The sequence below is a fragment of the Canis lupus genome, chromosome 3 (assembly GCF_003254725.2).
Source record: "Canis lupus dingo isolate Sandy chromosome 3, ASM325472v2, whole genome shotgun sequence".
Classification (NCBI taxonomy): Eukaryota; Metazoa; Chordata; class Mammalia; order Carnivora; family Canidae; genus Canis; species Canis lupus.
In genome coordinates, this window is record NC_064245.1 from 40,463,296 (window position 1) to 40,481,763 (window position 18,468).

Genomic DNA, 18,468 nt, shown 5'->3' on the forward strand with positions numbered 1-18,468 from the left:
TAAAAACTGACCCCAAAGTGGCACACCCCCTATGATGAATACAGACTGTGATCACTGATAATTTTAAAAGTCAAGAGTATATCCTAGCACAGTTTAGGATAGATAGATTTTTTTAAAGGGTGCTAAACTTTATTTGCTGAATTTGGTTGCCTTTTTTATAGGACTGTTTCTTTTTTTTTTTTTAAGATTTTATTTATTGACTGATGAGAGACACAAAGAGAAAGAGGCAGAGACAGGCAGAGGGAAAAGCAGGCTCCCTGTGGGAAGCCTGATGCGGGACTCAATCCTAGGACCCCAGGATCCTTCCCTGAGCCGAAGACAGACGCTCAACCACTGAGCCACCCAGGTGACCCGATAGGACTGTTTCTATTATTTGTCTGGTGGGCTCCCTGCCCAAAGGAGGCATATGCAAGTCTGACCACATAGTATGAGGGATCATGTCCAGAATTGTTTGCAGCTAGCCAGCACTGTCTGTAACTTGCTCTACCCTTAGCTTCTGTACTGGACTTCTTCTTTTTTCCTGAAATGAGGACAGCCTAACAAGCTATTTTCACATGTTCTTTATTTCCACGTGCTCTGACTGCAGTTGTTCATTTCAGTACTACTGCTACCACTGGTGATAATAATGCCCAAGCATCATTTCACATTTTTCAAAAGGGCAACTATTTAGCTATGCTTGTGAAAAATTTGGGCTCTTTCAGGGAGTCCTTATTATTTTTCTCTCTTTCTGAGAATAACTCAGATGGATAATTCCTTGTATAAAACATAAAGAATAGTGCTATGCTATCAATTACTTGATATGTTTGCTATAGCAAAAGCTTTAGCAAAAGGTCAGCTTTTTAGGAAATTTAAAATTAGAAAATTTGTTCTTTATCAAGTTTCCCTGCTCTAGAGAGAAAAGAGCCATGTGACAGTTAAAGTAGTACTAACATAACATCTTGCACAATTTTATGTGCATTGTAGGTGTTCAATAAACGCTTGTTTTATGTATCAAGAAGGAATTATTTCCAGAAACTTGAGTTTGCACGAGAATTTCTGTCCCAAGGATATTGTAGTGTATGTAGCCAGTATTGTCAAGACTGACTTTCAACCAGATTCATCTGTGCTCCAAAACAGAAAATAAATTGCTTCAAATCATGTTCGAGTGCTATTCCTAGACACAAGTATTAAGCAGATATCTATAGAAGTGATGGAATAATAAAATTGAATTACTTCCCACAAGGGAGTATGATGAGCTGTGTGGATTAGTGAATCCAGACCTCCAGAGTTGTCTAGTACAAGGTCCTCGCTGCGTGAACACAGAGCTTGGACGCAAGGGCGAAGTGAATACTGTGTTCACCTCCAGACGTACTCCTGCTCCTCCATTCTGTGCATACTTCTGGAAAGGGATTTTAACAGTGCAAATGCCCTGTCACCCCCAAGATAAATCCCAGACAGAGCCCCCCCACCTTGATGTGAGCCTAGCCATAACTTTCCTCCCCTCCTCTTCATATATTTCTACCCTGCCAGACTTCTGTTCCTCTGCTGTTCCTTGCTCACCCATGCTCTCATCTCCAGATGACCTCACGCGCCAGTCCCTCTGCCAGGGTGCTTCCCTTCTCTATCCCCTCCTTCTCAAGGTGTTTTTTTCAGGGTCCAGCACATGCGTTACTTCCAGGAGGTGCCTACACAGAATTAGGTCCCATGGTATCCTAATCTTACCCTCTCTTAGCATTCATAGTGTCTTATTAGAATTCTTTGTTTTATTTTCTTACTTCCTCACCAGACACACTTCACCCTGTGAAGGGGCAGCCCATATCAGTGTTATTCATTTAGATCCTCAATGACTTAGCACAATGCTTGCAAGAAGTAGGCACCAATAAATGATTGCCAGGGGATCCCTGGGTGGCGCAGTGGTTTAGCGCCTGCCTTTGGCCCAGGGCGCGATCCTGGAGACCCAGGATCGAATCCCACATCGGGCTCCCGGTGCATGGAGCCTGCTTCTCCCTCTGCCTATGTCTCTGCCTCTCTCTCTCTCTCTCTCTCTCTGTGTGACTATCATAAATAAATAAAAATTAAAAAAAAAATAAATGATGCCAGTTCAGTCTCCAGAAGAGCACAGAAACAAAACAACAGCAGGAAAACACTTGGCCTGTAAAAGCATAGGTATTAGGGCAGTTTACAGGGAAACAGAGTATAATATTGGCTATATCCTGTTTTTGTTTTGTTTTGCTTTCCTTCTTGCAGATCAAGTAACAGGTAGCAATTTAGCAGGTATATAGAAACTGCAATTAGTCCTTGTCCAGTCATCAGTGTGAGATCTTCTTTATGGATTTTATCTACTGTCAACCTTGTGCACCTGAACAATTATGTGTGCCTGAACTATACACAATAACACAATAGAAACTGGATGACTGCTCCCAGGCTTTGGGTGTCCAGCCATCAGGCAGGCTTTGTTCAGCCCTTGGTATGTTGGTCCATGATTGGTTTAAATTTATTTTGAAGCATTAGTAAACATTTAAAAATGCTAGTGATTTCATGTCAAAATTCTTGATGTACACTTTCAGTCTGGGAGCCATCAGCCAGAGCTGGCTCACAGCTAGCTATACCTTTGGAGTAGGGCAGGTGCTTTGCTGTTTTCTTCTGGTCTCCTCAACACTGAAACTGAAGGTCAGTTTGATGCAACTGTATTTTTCTAGTAAAGAGGAAATGAAAGTATGTCTTGAACTTGTGTTGGAAAATGAAAGACCAAGAGGGCAGATATTTCCAAAAAATTACAGAGCTTATTTCTTTGTGTCAGTTGAAAACACTGCAGGTTTAGCATATAAAACCTGCCAGTGCAAAAGAATATGACTTAAAATCCCACTGTGAACCAGACCTGATCCACTCAATCATGTGTGTTTTTTAGTCTTGCCCTAGGAGAACTTCCAGAATTTATGACCTTTGAGCTAATCCATATTATTTCCAAATTTAAAAATGAGTTCTGCTTCCCAAAGAGAAGCAATCATCATTAGTATATTCTATTATCTTTATGTTTTTATGATTAGAATTATTTTGGATTAGTTTGAAATAAGCTCTACATCTGATGATACGTGAAAGGGATGGCCAACACCTGTTTGAGTTTTTCCTGTCTTATCTTTTGGAGCCATCACAAAGATTGTGTGAAAGAACAGAAAGTGCGCTAGCCTAAGTTCTTGTCTTCACTTTATTAATTTTAGGTCTTGGACAACTTACTAAAACTCTTGGTGTCCCAGTTTCCTCATAGGAGAAATGAGGAAGTTGGATCTGATCAACATCTTCAACTGTACTATTCTACCTGGCACCTAGGAAGCCTAGATAAAACTTCGCTGAATGAGTGAGCTCACGTCTGCAGCTAGAGTGTATGGGTTGCTGCCAAATTATAGAGTATTGATATTTCTTAGTAACTTAGAGTTACTGGGAATTTTTTTTTTTGGTGTGTATATCTATGTGTGTGATTACATAAGCAAAAGAGGTAAATTCCCTGGCTCAAGCTCTAACATAGAATGTCTCTCCTCTCCAATGCACAAGCTCTTATAACCCAATCACATTTTCTTGACTACCTGCCAATCTGACTGCTCTTTACCACCCTTTCATTCGTTTTATCCCTTTTCAGACTGATATTTATGGACTGGCAAAGAAGTGTAACTTGACAGAGCGCCAGGTAGAACGATGGTTCCGGAGTCGACGGAATCAAGAGAAGCCTTGCAGGATGAAGAAATTCCAGGAAGCTTGGTAAGAAGGACAGTAAGAACTTTTGAAATGCTGCAGTTTTATATGGAGCAGAATGGTCATCTCAGAAAGAACCCTGAAAGTGGAGCCAAAGAAGGGTTGGAACCCAGCTTTGTCACTTTTAGGCTAGTCACCCATCTACTTTCTCTACTTCAGTTTCCTTCATATGAAATGAGGCAAAGTATGAACTCTCTAAGATGAATAGGAGATCTCATGTACTTATCTTGAAGTCCAGGAAAAAAATACAAATGTCTTAACTGGTGTTTATTTTTTGAGCATAGAGGTTGGCCCTAAATCATAAGACTTGATCAACTGTTTCCAATCACATTCCAATTATTATCTCACATTATAAGAGCAGAGAATAAGAAGGTGTCTGTTCTGTCCCTCTTGACTCAGTCCCCCTTCCACTCCCCATCCCTTGCCTGTGGACTACACCACCGGTTCCTCTGGGTTTCCTGGTTGGTTTGACTTAGCAGGGGTGTCAGTACCTGCTAGGGCAGCAAGCAGGATTTTTGCCAGAGCTGGCTACTTTGAATACACTCTGAGGGCAGTGAGGCTGCATTGCACTTAATTTTGGTATCATTTGAGCTCTGTGGGGTTTTTTTCCCCCTCCTGTAGAATTTTGTTGTACTTTGGGTCACTCCTGGGTGGCAGAAATTGACACTTGTGTGAAAAAGGTGGATTAGGTCATCACTCTTACTTTTTTTCTTCTTTACATCCAGACAAGTGCCCGCTCATTGGGTTGTGTTTGATGCCACATCATACACACAATAGCATCCCTTCTTTCTGCCTGTTTCTTATGGTCCTCACATTGCCTGGTGACTTTCACCAGATATTTTTTGTTTTGATGGTGAAGTGAATAGAGAGCTGATATAAGACTCTCAAATAAATAGAGTATGAGGCTTAGCTTTAATGGCTTCCTTCAGTTTACCTGTACATTCGTGAGTACTGGGATCCTGTGATGCTCATGATGTTTAGGGCACAGACCCAAGTCTTCAAGGTATCTTGAAACAATCATTTCTCATCACAGGCTTCCATTAGAAGCTCAGAATGAATGGCTTGGTTTGTTTTCTAATTGGCTTCTTTCTGAGTTTTAGCTCTTGAGAGATTGGTTAATATTGTTGTCACTAATGTCAGCTTGGCATGAGTGAATCTCTTTAAACCGTCACCACAAAACACTATAAAGTGGCACTGGTCTCATAATACATTCTCCGGTTCTCCTTCTATCATTCATTTATTTTTTTCTAGCAAATTATTCTTATCTTAAGTAAAGTCCCCAGGCAGAGACTAATTCTCTACTTTTGAGCTGGATCATGCTCCCATGAAAGTCTCTGGTAATTTCTTATACATTATAGTGCCTTACAGCTTATAAATAATGTTTGATCCTCCTACCAGTGCTTTGAGATAGTCAAGGAAGGCAGAGCTAGCCCTGTGTAAGAAATGAAAAACTATTCAACTTACACAGCGCTACATGTCAATTAAATCTCAGTGAAACTGAAGGGAAAAGAATGAAATGAGAAACTACAGGTCAGTCTTCTTAAAGGAACTTGTTCAAGGTCACCTAGCTGTTGGCAGAGCTGTTGGATTCATGTCCCCTGACTCTTTTTCTGTTTCTCTTTCTGCTCCATGGTACTGACCCTTGACACCTAATCCTTACCTCTTAGCAAGCAGAAATCCCCTACATCAATTAACTGTTTGGGTCAACAAGGCCTACCATTTGAGAATCTGGCTGTCAGTGAGTCCACTGACAGTCAGCTTCAGAATTCAGGCCAGGGAAGGGAACTTCAAGTTGCCAACCATCAATCAGTCAAGCAATGCAGGAGGTTATGTTAACTATCTTCTCTGTACATGGCACTATCCTACATTGGGTAGAGTTCTAGATTTTAAGAAGGAAGTAAAAGTGGAAGGCCTGGTCGCTACCCTCAAACAGCTAATCAGGGAGACAAGACTGGAAACCACAACATCCATCCAGTGATTCCACCCAATGACACATGAGGCTGCACATCTGTAGTCCATAGTCATGTATCGATGCATTGTGAGCATTCAGAGGAGATAGCATCAGTAGGACTGGGTACGTTAGAGAAAGGCTTTTTAGAGGAAGTCAGACCTAGAGGTGGGAGTGGGAACATGGACCTTGGGGAATGGGTTGGGATTTCCATGAGAAAATAAATCAGGATTTTAGGGTAGCATGTTTCAAGTAAGGCAAAGACACAAAGCAGGAAATCATACAGTGTATTCAGGAAATAGGAGGAGGCCAACAAATAAAATGTCAGCTTTACCTTCTTCTTTAGAGATATCACAAATTTCCTCAAAGTCAGAACACCATTAAGTTATTGCAGACTAAATAAATAGACTAAAGCAAAACACCAAGTTATTTAATTGTATAGGGACGGCACTTTTTTCTCCAGCAATGAGATGTGCCTTGGGAATCCTAGTAAGATACCTATCCCCAGGCATTTGGGAAATTTCAGCAAACTTATTTCCCAATACTGAGCTTCTACAGATTACTCTCCAACAAGCAGAAACTCCTCTATGGTGTAAGGAGAAACACCTTAAGTTTACTGCATTTTTTTCGTGGTTACTTCCTTTTTTAAAATTGAAATACAGTTGACATATAATATTAGACTAGTTTCAGCTGTACAACATAGTGATTTGACATTTATATACATTCCAAAGTGATCACAACAACAAATCTAACAACTATCTGCCACCATATAAAGTTGTTACAATATTATTAACTATATTCCCTGTACTGTACACTGCATCCCCAAGTTTTGTTTTGTTTTTTAAAGATTTTATTTATTTATTCACGAGGGACACACACACACACACAGAGAGGCAGAGACATAGGCAGCAGAAGAAGTAGGCTCCCTGCGGGGAATCCATTGTGGGACTCAATCCCAGGACCCCAGGATCATGACCTGAGCTGAAGGCAAATGCTCAACCACTGAGCCACCCAGGCTTCCCACATCCCCAAGTTTTATACACTTAATAACTGGTAGTTTGCACCTTTGAATCTCCTTTCCTTGTTTTGCCATTCCCTTACCTTCTGCTCTCTGGCACCAGATTGTTCTCTGTATCTGTGAGTCTGTTTCTATTTTATTTTATTTCTTCATTTGCTTTCTTTTTTAGATCCTACATGTAAGTGAAATCATATGGTATTTGTCTTTCTCTGTTTGATTTATTTCACTTAGCACAATACCCTCTAGCTCTATCCATGTTGTCACAAATGGCAAGATTTCATTCTTTTTTATAGCCAACTTGTATTCCATTGCGTGTGAGTGTGTGTGTGTGTGTGTGTACACACATATATATACTGCAGCTTCTTTATTCATCTGTCAATTGGCACTAGGTTGCTTCCAAATCTTGGCTGTTGTACTTAGTTACTTTTTAAAATGATGACCCCTGTTCCATAGAATGCAGGATTTTAATCCACAGTGCTTCCTTTATTTTTAAAGTAAACTTCATATTAGCTGACCACTTTTCTTTTTAAAATAAGCATTTCCATTTATCAGCAAGAAGTTTATTATGAAAATCCTAGGTAATTTCCAAGTACCCAATGTAGATCATTGGGGAGCTCCCCCAGCCCTGGGGGGGGGAGAGCGCTCCTCTGGCTGGATGTCTGCCATCTTGCCTTAGCTGACCCTGAGGCTGATCCCTGCCTGCTCCATTGGGCCTTGCCCCCTCTTAAGCCCCATCACCAGCCTTGTAAACTTCTGCCTCCATCGCCCAAATTTATTTTGCCCATTCCCCCGCTGATTGCACTTGCCATCCGGGCCTAACCAATTAATTTCTGGATTTTTCTTTTTTCCAAGATATTTTTTTCCCCTTACAATGATGTTTATTTCAGATTTTCCTGGGAAAAAAAGGGGGAGTTTTATTACCTTTTTCATTTGAAACATGTAAAACAGCATCGGCAAATATTTTAATATTCATTTTATAATTAGTGAAGTGCAGCAGTTCTTAAACTTTTTGGTTTTAGAACCCTTTTGTCCTCTTAAAAACTATGGAAGACCCCAAAGAGCATTTGCTTATGTGTGTTATGCCTACTAATATTAGAAATGAAGGTTGAGACATTCATAAAACATAAGACTACCCAAGCACACATTGTATCAGCTCTCAGAGCAATGATAGTGTCTCCTGTCACGGAGCCTCTGGAAATCACTGTTTGCTTGTGAGGGGATGAGTGAAAATGACAATAACAAGGTAGTCATATTATGAAAATATTTTCATGCCAAGAATCTCTGGCACACACTTTGAGAATCCCTAGGATAGTGTAATGAAACCTTACAGGATCAGTCCAGGAAAATGTGACACGTGGGTTTTGCACTTGCATCTGATGGCCTCTGCACAGCCTCAGGGAAGTTATGTGATCTCTCCCAACCTCTGTGTCCCTTAGTGGTAGCCACCTTATCCACCTTTCACCCATAAAGAGGGGCAAATTATAGTTCCTTGTCCACAAACTTGTTGTGAAGATAAACATGTGATAACACACATGGGCTTAGCACAGTGCCTAGCACAGAGTCAAGAAGTCAGTAAATGTTGGAGAAACAATTTGAGGTGTGCCACCTAGACTTATGGTTTCCTTTGTGGCTGGCAGGTCTGATCCTACTTTTTCTGTTTCTTGTTTGGCCACAATAAACCAGGGAGCCAAGGAAATGCTCTCTGTACTAAGAATGGGCCTTCACTGGACAGGCCAAAAAAGTAACAAATATGGACAGGTCTCAACTGGCTCATTTCATAAAATGCTCTTGGAGTATTTTTATGATTCAAATTTCTGAATACTGGAACCCTATTTTTTTTCTCTATCAAAACAAGCCATGAAGAAAGACTGTCTTAAGCCTATACACAATGATAATGTTCAGGAAGCACCACTCGATTCAAAGTCCAGAGACTTGTACTTCAGCCTCAGCTACGTTACTGCTTAGCTGTGTGAGCTGGGGAAATGGTCTTGCATTTAATGAGCCTGATTTTTCATCTACAAAATGGGCATGTGTCTGCCTTCCTCTTTCTTACTTAGCTTACAGGCATGTTGAGGAAACCGCTCCAAGGCATAATTACAAGAATGAGGAACAAATAGTCTTATTATTTTTATCATTATTATTATTTTAAGATTTTGTTTATTTGAGAAAGTATGATCAGGGGGGAGAGGGAAGCAGACTCCCCACTGAGCAGAAAGCCAGACTTGGGGTTGAACTCCAGGACCCTGAGATCATGACCTGAGCTGAAGGCAGATGCTTAACCAACTGAGCCACCCAGGTGCCCCAACAAATATTATGTTGAATATTATTGTTGCTTCAGCAATCATGAAATAAAATAGCAGTAGTTTTTGAAACTTTACTTTGCAAAGTTATAAACATATGCAAAAGTAGAAAAACTGGTATGATGAACTCTGTGTGTTATGTACCCATCACATCCCCCGTACTTATTTATCTTATAACTAACTGAAAGTGTGTTCCTTTTGACTACCTTCATCCAAGTATTATAGAAGATTACTTTTGACACAAATATCAGACATTTTATGATTTATTATAAATATTTTAGTATGTATCTCTAAGAGATAAGAACTCTATTTTAAGCAAAATTGCAAAGCCAGTATCATACCTTAAAAAAATTTTAATAACAGATACCTGGGTGGCTTAGTCAATTAAGCAAGCCAACTCTTGATTTCTGCTCAGGCCATGGTCTCAGGGTCATGAGATCAAGCCTGGTGTTGGGCTTCACACTCAGCATGGAGTCTGCTTGTCCCTCTCCCTCCTCCTTTGCACCTTCCTTCCCTCACTTGTGCCCAAGCTCTCTTTCTCTCTCTCTCTCTAAAATAAATAAATGAAATATTTAAAAAATTTAATAATAGTAAATATTCAATAAATGTTCAGATTTCCTTGATTAACTTGTAATTTTCTTTATAGTTTGTTTGTTTGAATCAAGATCTTAATAAAACCCATGCAGTACAGTTGATTGGTATGTCTTTTAAATCTCTTAGTCTATAGATCTTTCTCCATACATGGGAAAAAGATTTTTTTTTTTTTCAAAATCTCCTTTTCAGAGACAAGACTAAACTGGCCACTTGAAACCTTTCACTGGGACCTAAATAGGGATAAAAGAAATGACTTGATTAATACTAACGTCAAACCACTGTCTGTTGTGTATCAGGAGCTTGGTCTATTGTGTGCTAGGCATAACATGAACAGTAGTAGTAATAGCACCCGCTTATTTTGCTTGCTTCATACCAGGCACTATGATCAATACTTTTCACAAACTAGCTTCAATTCTTTTTACATTTTGAGGTAAGTTTTGTCATTCCCATTTCATAGATGAAGAAAATTAAGGCTTTCCAAGGTTAAGTGACTTCCCTACAGTTACAGCCATCTAACAAGTGGCAGACTCAGGATATCAATTTAGATTTTCCTGTGCATTCTTTCCAAACTCTGTCATACCAAATGTATTTCTCTTCAGATGTCAATCACCTTTACAAGATTTTTCTTTCTTTTGGCAGCTGGCGATTTGCATTTTACTTAATGATTACTGTTGCTGGAATTGTATTTCTTTATGATGTAAGTTGTCTCTTTGATATTCTTTGACTGGAATTTGGCTTTAATTTTAAAAATCTTTGCATGTGAATTCCTTATGAAATAATATTCTCAATAAGTTAACCAACTTCCATGCCTTCAAAATCACACTAATGCCTAAAAGAAGTCATAACTCCCCAGTCTATCTTTTGAAAACTTTGTTAAGCATTGAATTTGCAAACAAAGATTTGAAACCTAGTCTCTCCCTATTTCCTCTCACAACACCCATGTACCAACTACCCTGACTACTGACAATCCACTGAACATACCTGGTACATCCTCACTTTTGGATTTTAGCATACCTTATGCCCCCTGCCAGAAAGGTCTTCCTTTCTGCCCTTCCCACCTCTATCTCCACCTGCCAAATCCCATCCAGTCCCATGTGAAATACTATCTGTTCCATCAAGATTCCATCAAGACACCTGTTCCATCAAGAAATACCACCTGTTCCATCAAGACCCATCAAGACTCATTCATCAGTAATTTTTCCTTATGATATTACCTTTGCATTGTCTGTTTAAATAATTACTAAATGATTACCTCATTACATGATGTATAAACTTCATAGTAAGTTGTTCACAGAAATAAAAAAGATAACCAGCTTTTAGAGATTTTGCTCAAGACTCTCTCAAGATTTCTCTTAAGATATTTTTATTGCTATAGGAAAAGTAGTCTGATTGGTTCAGGAATCATATCATTAGAAGTTTCACTTGTTTGAATAATTTCAACCATGTGTGGTCCCAGATCCACTAGAAGTCATGAGCATCACAGGCATGTTGTATGAGAACATATATAAATACCTACACAGAGAGAGAGCAGTATAGCAGGAGCAGCAGTCTTACTGTGCGTGTGTGGCCACATCAGTGACATCAGGAAGAGCTTATGTTTTCTGTTGAAACCAGCTTTTGACTCCAATAAATTCATCTTTTCTCTCTTGGCTCCTTGTTTCTTCAGAAACCTTGGGTATATGACCTCTGGGAGGTATGGAATGGCTACCCCAGACAGGTAAGTCCCCTTTGATACAGTCCTCCCTTACTTCACTGTGGGGCCTTCAAATTGTCCCCTGAGTGGGACTGAATCCTACTCTCTGTCCATATCTGTGCAGTCCTTTGGCTCTTTCTCCACCAGAGCTTATGCATCCTTATTCCCTATTAACCTACCACTTGTGTCTTTAGCACTTTAGTCTGTTTACAGTTAATGCAATTACATGTTTGAGTTTAAACCTTCTATCTTACTATTTATTTTCTATTTGTAATACCTGATGCATTTCCTTGTATTGTACTCTCTTCTTACTTTTCTGCGGGACAGTCAAGTTTTTAAAAACATATTATTCTGTGTCTTCCTTTATGTTAGCTTCTCATTTAGGCATCCTTTTGTTCTTTTAATAATTATCCTAGGGATTACCATATGTATTTTTGAACTATTGGAGTCTAATAAAAATTAGTGCGGAGTCTAATAAAAATTAGTGCTCTTACTTCTTTCCATTCACTATAAAGTCATTAGAATTCTTCATAGAAATCTTCATATACTCTCCTCTTAGTTCCTCCTTCAAATATTTATTTTTTAAAAGATTTTATTTATTTATTCATGAGAGACAGAGAGAGAGAGACAGAGAGAGAGAGAGAGTCAGAAACATAGGCAGAGGGAGAAGTAGGCTTCCCACAGAGAGCCTGATGGGGGACTTGATCCCAGGACCCTGGGGTCATAACCTGAGCCAAAGGCAGATGATCAACTGCTGAGTCACTCAGGCATCCCCCTCCTTCAAATATTTAAAACCCTACAAATTATTGCTATTATTGTTTTGTAAATCAGTCAAATTGCCCTCTCCATCTTCTACCTTGTATCTTGCTTTTCCATGCTTCCATCTGGGATGATTATCCTTCTGGCTGAAGAAGTCCTTTGGGATTTGCTTTTCTGAAATGTTACCACTTTGCTTTCATTTTTTAAAGGATATTTTTTGTTGAGTATAGAATTCTAGATCATCAGTGATTTTCCTTTAGCACTTTGAAAGTGGCATTCCCTTGCCTTCTGGATGCTATTGCTTTCTTTAAGAATTCAGTTGTCAGTCTTATTTTTGCTACCTTGAACAGAATATATTTTTTCTCTGATTTAAGTATCTTGTCTTTGTCTTTTAAGTTTTATTATGATATTCATAAATGTGTTTTTCTTTAAATTTATCCTGCCTAAGGGCCATAGAACTTCTTAAATCTGTGGCGTGATATCTTCAGTCAGTTTTAGAAAATTCTCAGCCATTGCTTTTGTTTCTTTCTCTCTTTCTTTTCTTCTCTTCCTGGAATTTCAATTACTAATGAAATGTGCTAATATGCTAGACATTTACACTAAGGCCCCATATGTCTCTTATGCTTTTTCTAATATCTTCCATTCTCTTGCTTCTCTGAGCTTTAGAATTATCTCCCAATTCTCCATGGATTTCTTGCATTTTTACATGTCTTTTGAAGTGAAGCACTGCCTGCCTTTTGTTCTGTACTATCTTTTTAAAGGATATTTGTATAGCAGACAACCTTGGAATATAGAAGTGTCTCCTTCTGTAGCAAAGGGTAGGCATATTACTATCTGTTATGAAAGATTCAGGTTTCCTAGATCAGAGTTTCTCTCTTGTAATACAACTCATTGAATGTGCAGATATCAGCTCACCCTTTTTGCTTACCCCTGTATGAGTAAAGATGGAAAACCTGTCCCAAATATTGATAGTCTGACAACTACTATTACTGCAAATAATACAGCATCCTTTATCTCTAACCCAGGAGTCTCATATCTTCAGTCAGCACCCATGAAACTGTGGCAAGCTCTCTTGCAAGTGGGGTAAAATCTCAGAGCCTTTACAGATCTGGATATATTCTATTTTCATGTCTTCTAGTTTGTTGGTGCCTTTATCAGCAGTGTCTAAATTGCTGTTAAATACATCTTTTGTGTTCTAAATTTTAGTTACTATGTTTGTCACTTCTCAAATTTTCATTTAGCTCTTTTTTTTAATGGATTCCAGTTCTCTACTGAAATTTTCCACATTTTAACCAAGTACTTAAAGTTATTTTAAAGTCCAATTCTGATGAATCCAATGTCTTCGTCATCTATGCATCTATTGTCTTATTCTTGTCTCCTTATTCTTGATAACTTTTGATTGAATAATAGATATTGTATTTAAAAAATTATAGTTGTTCAGGATAATATTATCTTTCTCTTGAGAAGATTTACTTTCACTTCTATTAGTTAGAGTAGGAACAGATCACCTTCATTTTATATGTGATTGAGCTGATTCAACGTGGATTCTAGTCTTTTTTAGGGCAGATGTATTTACAACTTACTCATATTCCTAGGGTGTTTTCCTAGTGGTTTTAATAAAAGATCACAGTGTTTACCAGGACTCTTTTTCTTTGGCTAGCCCTGAGTACCAGTTTGCATCCTAGCACCATGAGATTGCCAAAAATCCTATTTAATTTCTTCCACTTCTTAGTCTCTGGACTCCATACTGTTTATAAATTGGCAAATGCTGACTAATGCTATACACAGGTGTGGTTTTCTTTGGATTTATCCCTCTTAGGGTCTGTAGAACTTCTTGGATTAAGGATTCACTAGAAATAAAGGATTCATTTTTAATGCATTTTTCTCTTTGAAATCTTAGCTTCACAGGTTCTGGATGTCTTAATTGCTCTTTGATGCTTTCACAGAGATATTTTTATGCATTTTACTCAGATCCTTTTTTAGATGTTCTCACTAGGAGAGTTAGTCTCATACATAGTTGTTTGACATAGAAGAAAGCAAAAACTCTGTCTCATCATTTTATGGCCTTATAGAGGATGATCAGTTGACCAGAAAATTATTCCTTTTAATGTGTTAGCTTCAGTATTAAAGAATTAAAGACGGTTAGACCATAAGGTATTTAGGCATTATGTAGGCCAAACTCCAATCTTATTCTTCTACCTCCAACTTACTCTGAACTACTCATGTATATCAGTTATCTGTTGATACATAACAAATCATCCCTAATGCAGTGCCTTAACACAATAACCATTTATTTGCTCATGATTTGGGTTAACAAATTGGACTGGGCCCAGCTGAGTAGTTCTTTCTGCCCCATGTGGTGTTAAGTGAGTTCATGCATGCATTTTTAGTTCATTGTTAGGCTGGCTAGGGGAATGGCTTAAGTCTCTGGTGCCCTCATTCATATTATTGGCAGTGGGCACCTTGATTCTCTACTTTGTTCTTATCAGCAAGATAGCTCAGGTTTCTTACCTAGTGCTTATGAAGTATCTACTTGCATCCTGTTTTCTTATGCTGTCTTGACCAAATCCCATGATCATGTAGGAGAAGCCTATACCAGTACTTGGAAATCAGAAGGTGAAATTCACTGGAGGCATGAATATTTTATCACTGCCCCATTTGAGAATAGGCCAATTCTGATTATTAACTGTCACCAGTAGAGAAGTTAAGACATCAGATTTTTAGTAGCATTCAAGAAACATAAAACAAGGTAAACTGTGGGAACAGTAGAACAGACTTGCCAATATTCTTAAGTAATGATTTTTTAATTTGTTTTCCCTAATTTAACTTTCAGTCAACTAAAACAAGGCAATTACACCTATTGTAGTTTTATTAACTTTTAAACAAAATATTTAACTTGACTTCAGAATTCTTGTCTACTCCTTCAAAAATAAAATGCCCTGAAATATTATCTTTGATTCCTTCTCAGAAGTTAAAATCTTTTTTTAAAGTTTTATTTATTTATTTTAGAGAGGAAGAAAGAGAAAAAGAGAGAGGAGGGGCAGAGGGAGAGGGAGAACTTAAATGTACTCTGTGATAAGCATGGAGCCTGACACAGGGCTCAATCTTATGACCCTGAAATCAGGGCCCTGAAATCATGACCTGAACTGAAACTAAGAATTGGACACTTAATCAACTGTCCCACCCAGGTGCCCCAGAGAAGTTGAAATCTTAAATCATCATCATATTGGGGAATTCTTTGGAACATAAATAGGTATAAACAATAGTTTAATACCTTTAAATGAGTCATTTATATGGTGATACTAAAGTAATGAATACTCTTATTTTCCTTAGCCCTTGCTGCCGTCCCAGTACTGGTACTACATTTTGGAGATGAGTTTTTATTGGTCTCTGATATTTAGCCTTGGCTCTGATGTCAAGAGGAAGGTAAGTATCTTTTTTTTTTTTTTAAAGATTTTATTTGAGAGAGAGAGAGAGAGAGAGAGAGTGAGATTGTGAGAGAGCAAGCAGTGTGGCAGGGTACAGAGGGAGAGGGAGAGAGAATCTTAAGCAGACTGCACTGAACACAGAGGCAGATGTGGGGCTCAGTCTCAGGACCCTGAGAACATGACCTGAGCCAAAACCAAGAGTCTGAAACCAAGAGTCAGATGCTTAACCAACTGCTCCACCCAGGCACCCTAAAGTAAGTACCTTATTTACAAAGCTACTTTATCTACTTTTTCAAAAAATTTCACCTCCCTACCTCAAATCCTAATCTTTAAATTGTATTTTTATGTGTGGCTAGTTTCAATTCATAGCCTTTTTGCATTTTATAGCACATAGAATGGTGCAAATCTTGCTCATGCTTTTGTGCCTCGATATGTATTTGCAATAAAACCTTATTGACACTTTAACTTGGAAACTCTACTTATATGCAGTAAGAAGAAAAATTTCCTTTATATGATCTGTTTCTTTCTTTAGCTTGGGACATTTGATGTTCTTAGCATGCACAGGCATGCTAAGAGGGGTATCCTCTGAGTTAAAGTGAGGCATTTAAGAACTGTTTGCTGATACAGAAAACCATATATTAGATTCTCAATGCAATCACAAGATTTCATCATATATGTTTGCAACACAGATCAAATGATAAATATACTTGGCATATACCTCATATGCTATAAAAGTTAGTTAGTGGCAAAATTTATGTGATAAAGTTAAGTTGAATATTAAGGAGATATTAAGGAGAGAAGACCAAGCTGGCTCAATATTAAGGAGATAAGACCAAGCTGTCTTGATGAAGTGATGTTTGAGTACATGATGGTGCGCCCTATTCATCACTAAGAGGCTGAATCGATTGCAGTCAATGGGAGATTTTTTTTTAAATTTTTAATTTATTTTTGATAGTCACACACACATACAGAGAGAGAGAGAGAGAGAGGCAGAGACATAGGCAGAGGGAGAAGCAGGCTCCATGCACCGGGAACCCGACGTGGGATTTGATCCCGGGTCTCCAGGATCGTGCCCTGAGCCAAAGGCAGGCGTTAAACCGCTGCGCCACCCAGGGATCCCCATCAATGGGAGATTTTAAAAGAAAACTTATAGAATGTAAGTATAAGAACATTATGAAAAAAAACTGGTAGAAATAACATCCTTTTCCATAAAACTCAGTAATAACTGTCATTAACTTTAGTCTAGGCTAAGAATACATAAAAATTTAATTGTTTGAGCCATTTTCTCAAGGGAGAAAATGGAAAATAATCACTTTTTAGAAGGTCTTCATAGATACACTAAGGTGAGTTGCTGCTATAATGATCCTGTCTTTCTCCTACCTCTGATTCTTCAGTAGTTGGTTTCTCTTATTATATACAGGTGCATTGGGTAACCTAGTAAAAATTAAATGTAAATATATGTCACATATTTTGTAAATACGTATCTTTGAAGACATAAAACTATTGGAAGGTGGGTAAAGCACAGGCGCTGGAGTCGGAATGCCTGGGTTTGAATCCCTGGCTTCACCACTCACTAACATCTCAAGCTAGCTGGCTAACCTCCCTCAACTTGATTTCCTCATCTGTAAAATGGAGCTAAAAATAGTTTCTGTCTCCTCTGGTTCTTGTGAGGATTAAGCAAGTTAACCCATACAAAGCACTCCCTGGCATGCAGTAAGTGCTCAATAAGTTAGGCTATTAAGTAGTATCATGTTTGCTCTTACTTTAGCTGCAAGGAAGCTGAAATCTTTAAGTTATTTTTAAACATCTTTATTGAGGTGTCTGTATACTGTACAATCTAGTCATCTAAAGTGTGTAATTGGGACGCCTGGGTAGTTCAGCCCAGGCAGGTTTAGCGCCTGCCTTTGGCTCAGGACGTGATCCTGGAGTCCGAGGATGAGTCCCACATAGGGCTCCCTGCGTGGAGCCTGCTTCTCCCTCTGCCTATGTCTTCGCCTCTCTCTCTCTCTCTCTCTCTCTCTCTCTGTCTCTCATGAATAAATAAATAAATAATCTTTAAAAATAAAGTGTGTAATTCAGTGGTTTTGAATATATCCACAGAGTTGTGCAATCATCACCACAGTCAATTTTGGAACCTTTTATCACCCCCCCCAAAAGAAATCCTGTACCTTTTTTGCAGTCAATCCCCATTTTTTCTAACTTCCCTGCCCTGGGTAACCACTAATCTACTTTCCATCTTTATGGATTTGCCTCTTCTGTATATTTCATATAAATTGAATCATATTATACGGGTTTTTTTCTGGTATTTTCACTTAATATAATGTTTTCAAGGTTCATTCATGTGAAAGCATGTATCAATACTTCATTCCTTTTTATTGCTAAGTAATTGTCCATTCAATGGATATACTGCATTTTATTTATCTATTTATCACATGATGGCTATTTGGGATGTATTTTTTTTCTCTCTTAGGAATGATGCTATATGACCGTTCATATACAAGTTTTTACATGGACTTATTTTTATTTTTCTCGTTTAATTGCTGAGCTATATGATAATTCTATATTTAACCTTTTGGCCAGCTGCCAAAGTAGCTGCACCATTTTACATTCCTACCAGTAATATATAAACATTCCAATTTTTCCATGTCCTTACTAACACTTGTTATTGTTCATCATCTTCATTATAGCTATCCTAGTGGGGATGAAATGGTATCTCATGATGGTTTTGATTTACATTTTCCTGATGACTAATGAGGCTGAGTGTCTTTTCATGTACTTGTTGGCCGTTTGCATATTTTCTTTGCAGAACACCTTTAAGTTTTTATACTCGATTGTGGTAGCTTTCTTTAGCCTAGAGTTGATAATCTACTTATTCCACTTTCATTCATTACTTGTTTTATATACAGTAACTCTTATTTTAATGGTTATGTAATTTTATTATAGTGTATATGTGTCTTTTTTCCTTTTTGGAATTGGAGGATAAAGGAAGAATGTAAATATAC

The 18,468-nt window shown here is 38.2% G+C and overlaps 1 protein-coding gene across 10 annotated transcripts in view; it reads left to right on the forward strand.

The window, feature by feature from the left end:
* The window catches only part of CERS3 (ceramide synthase 3), a 123,082-nt gene that overhangs the window by 49,613 nt on the left and 55,001 nt on the right, over nucleotides 1–18,468 (forward strand). For all 10 annotated transcript variants that reach the window (XM_025437927.3, XM_025437928.3, XM_025437926.3 and 7 more), the window contains 4 exons: nucleotides 3,614–3,732; nucleotides 10,226–10,283; nucleotides 11,253–11,303; nucleotides 15,372–15,464. In XM_025437927.3, the coding sequence (XP_025293712.1) occupies nucleotides 3,614–3,732; nucleotides 10,226–10,283; nucleotides 11,253–11,303; nucleotides 15,372–15,464 (321 nt within the window). The remainder of the gene's footprint in view (nucleotides 1–3,613; nucleotides 3,733–10,225; nucleotides 10,284–11,252; nucleotides 11,304–15,371; nucleotides 15,465–18,468) is intronic.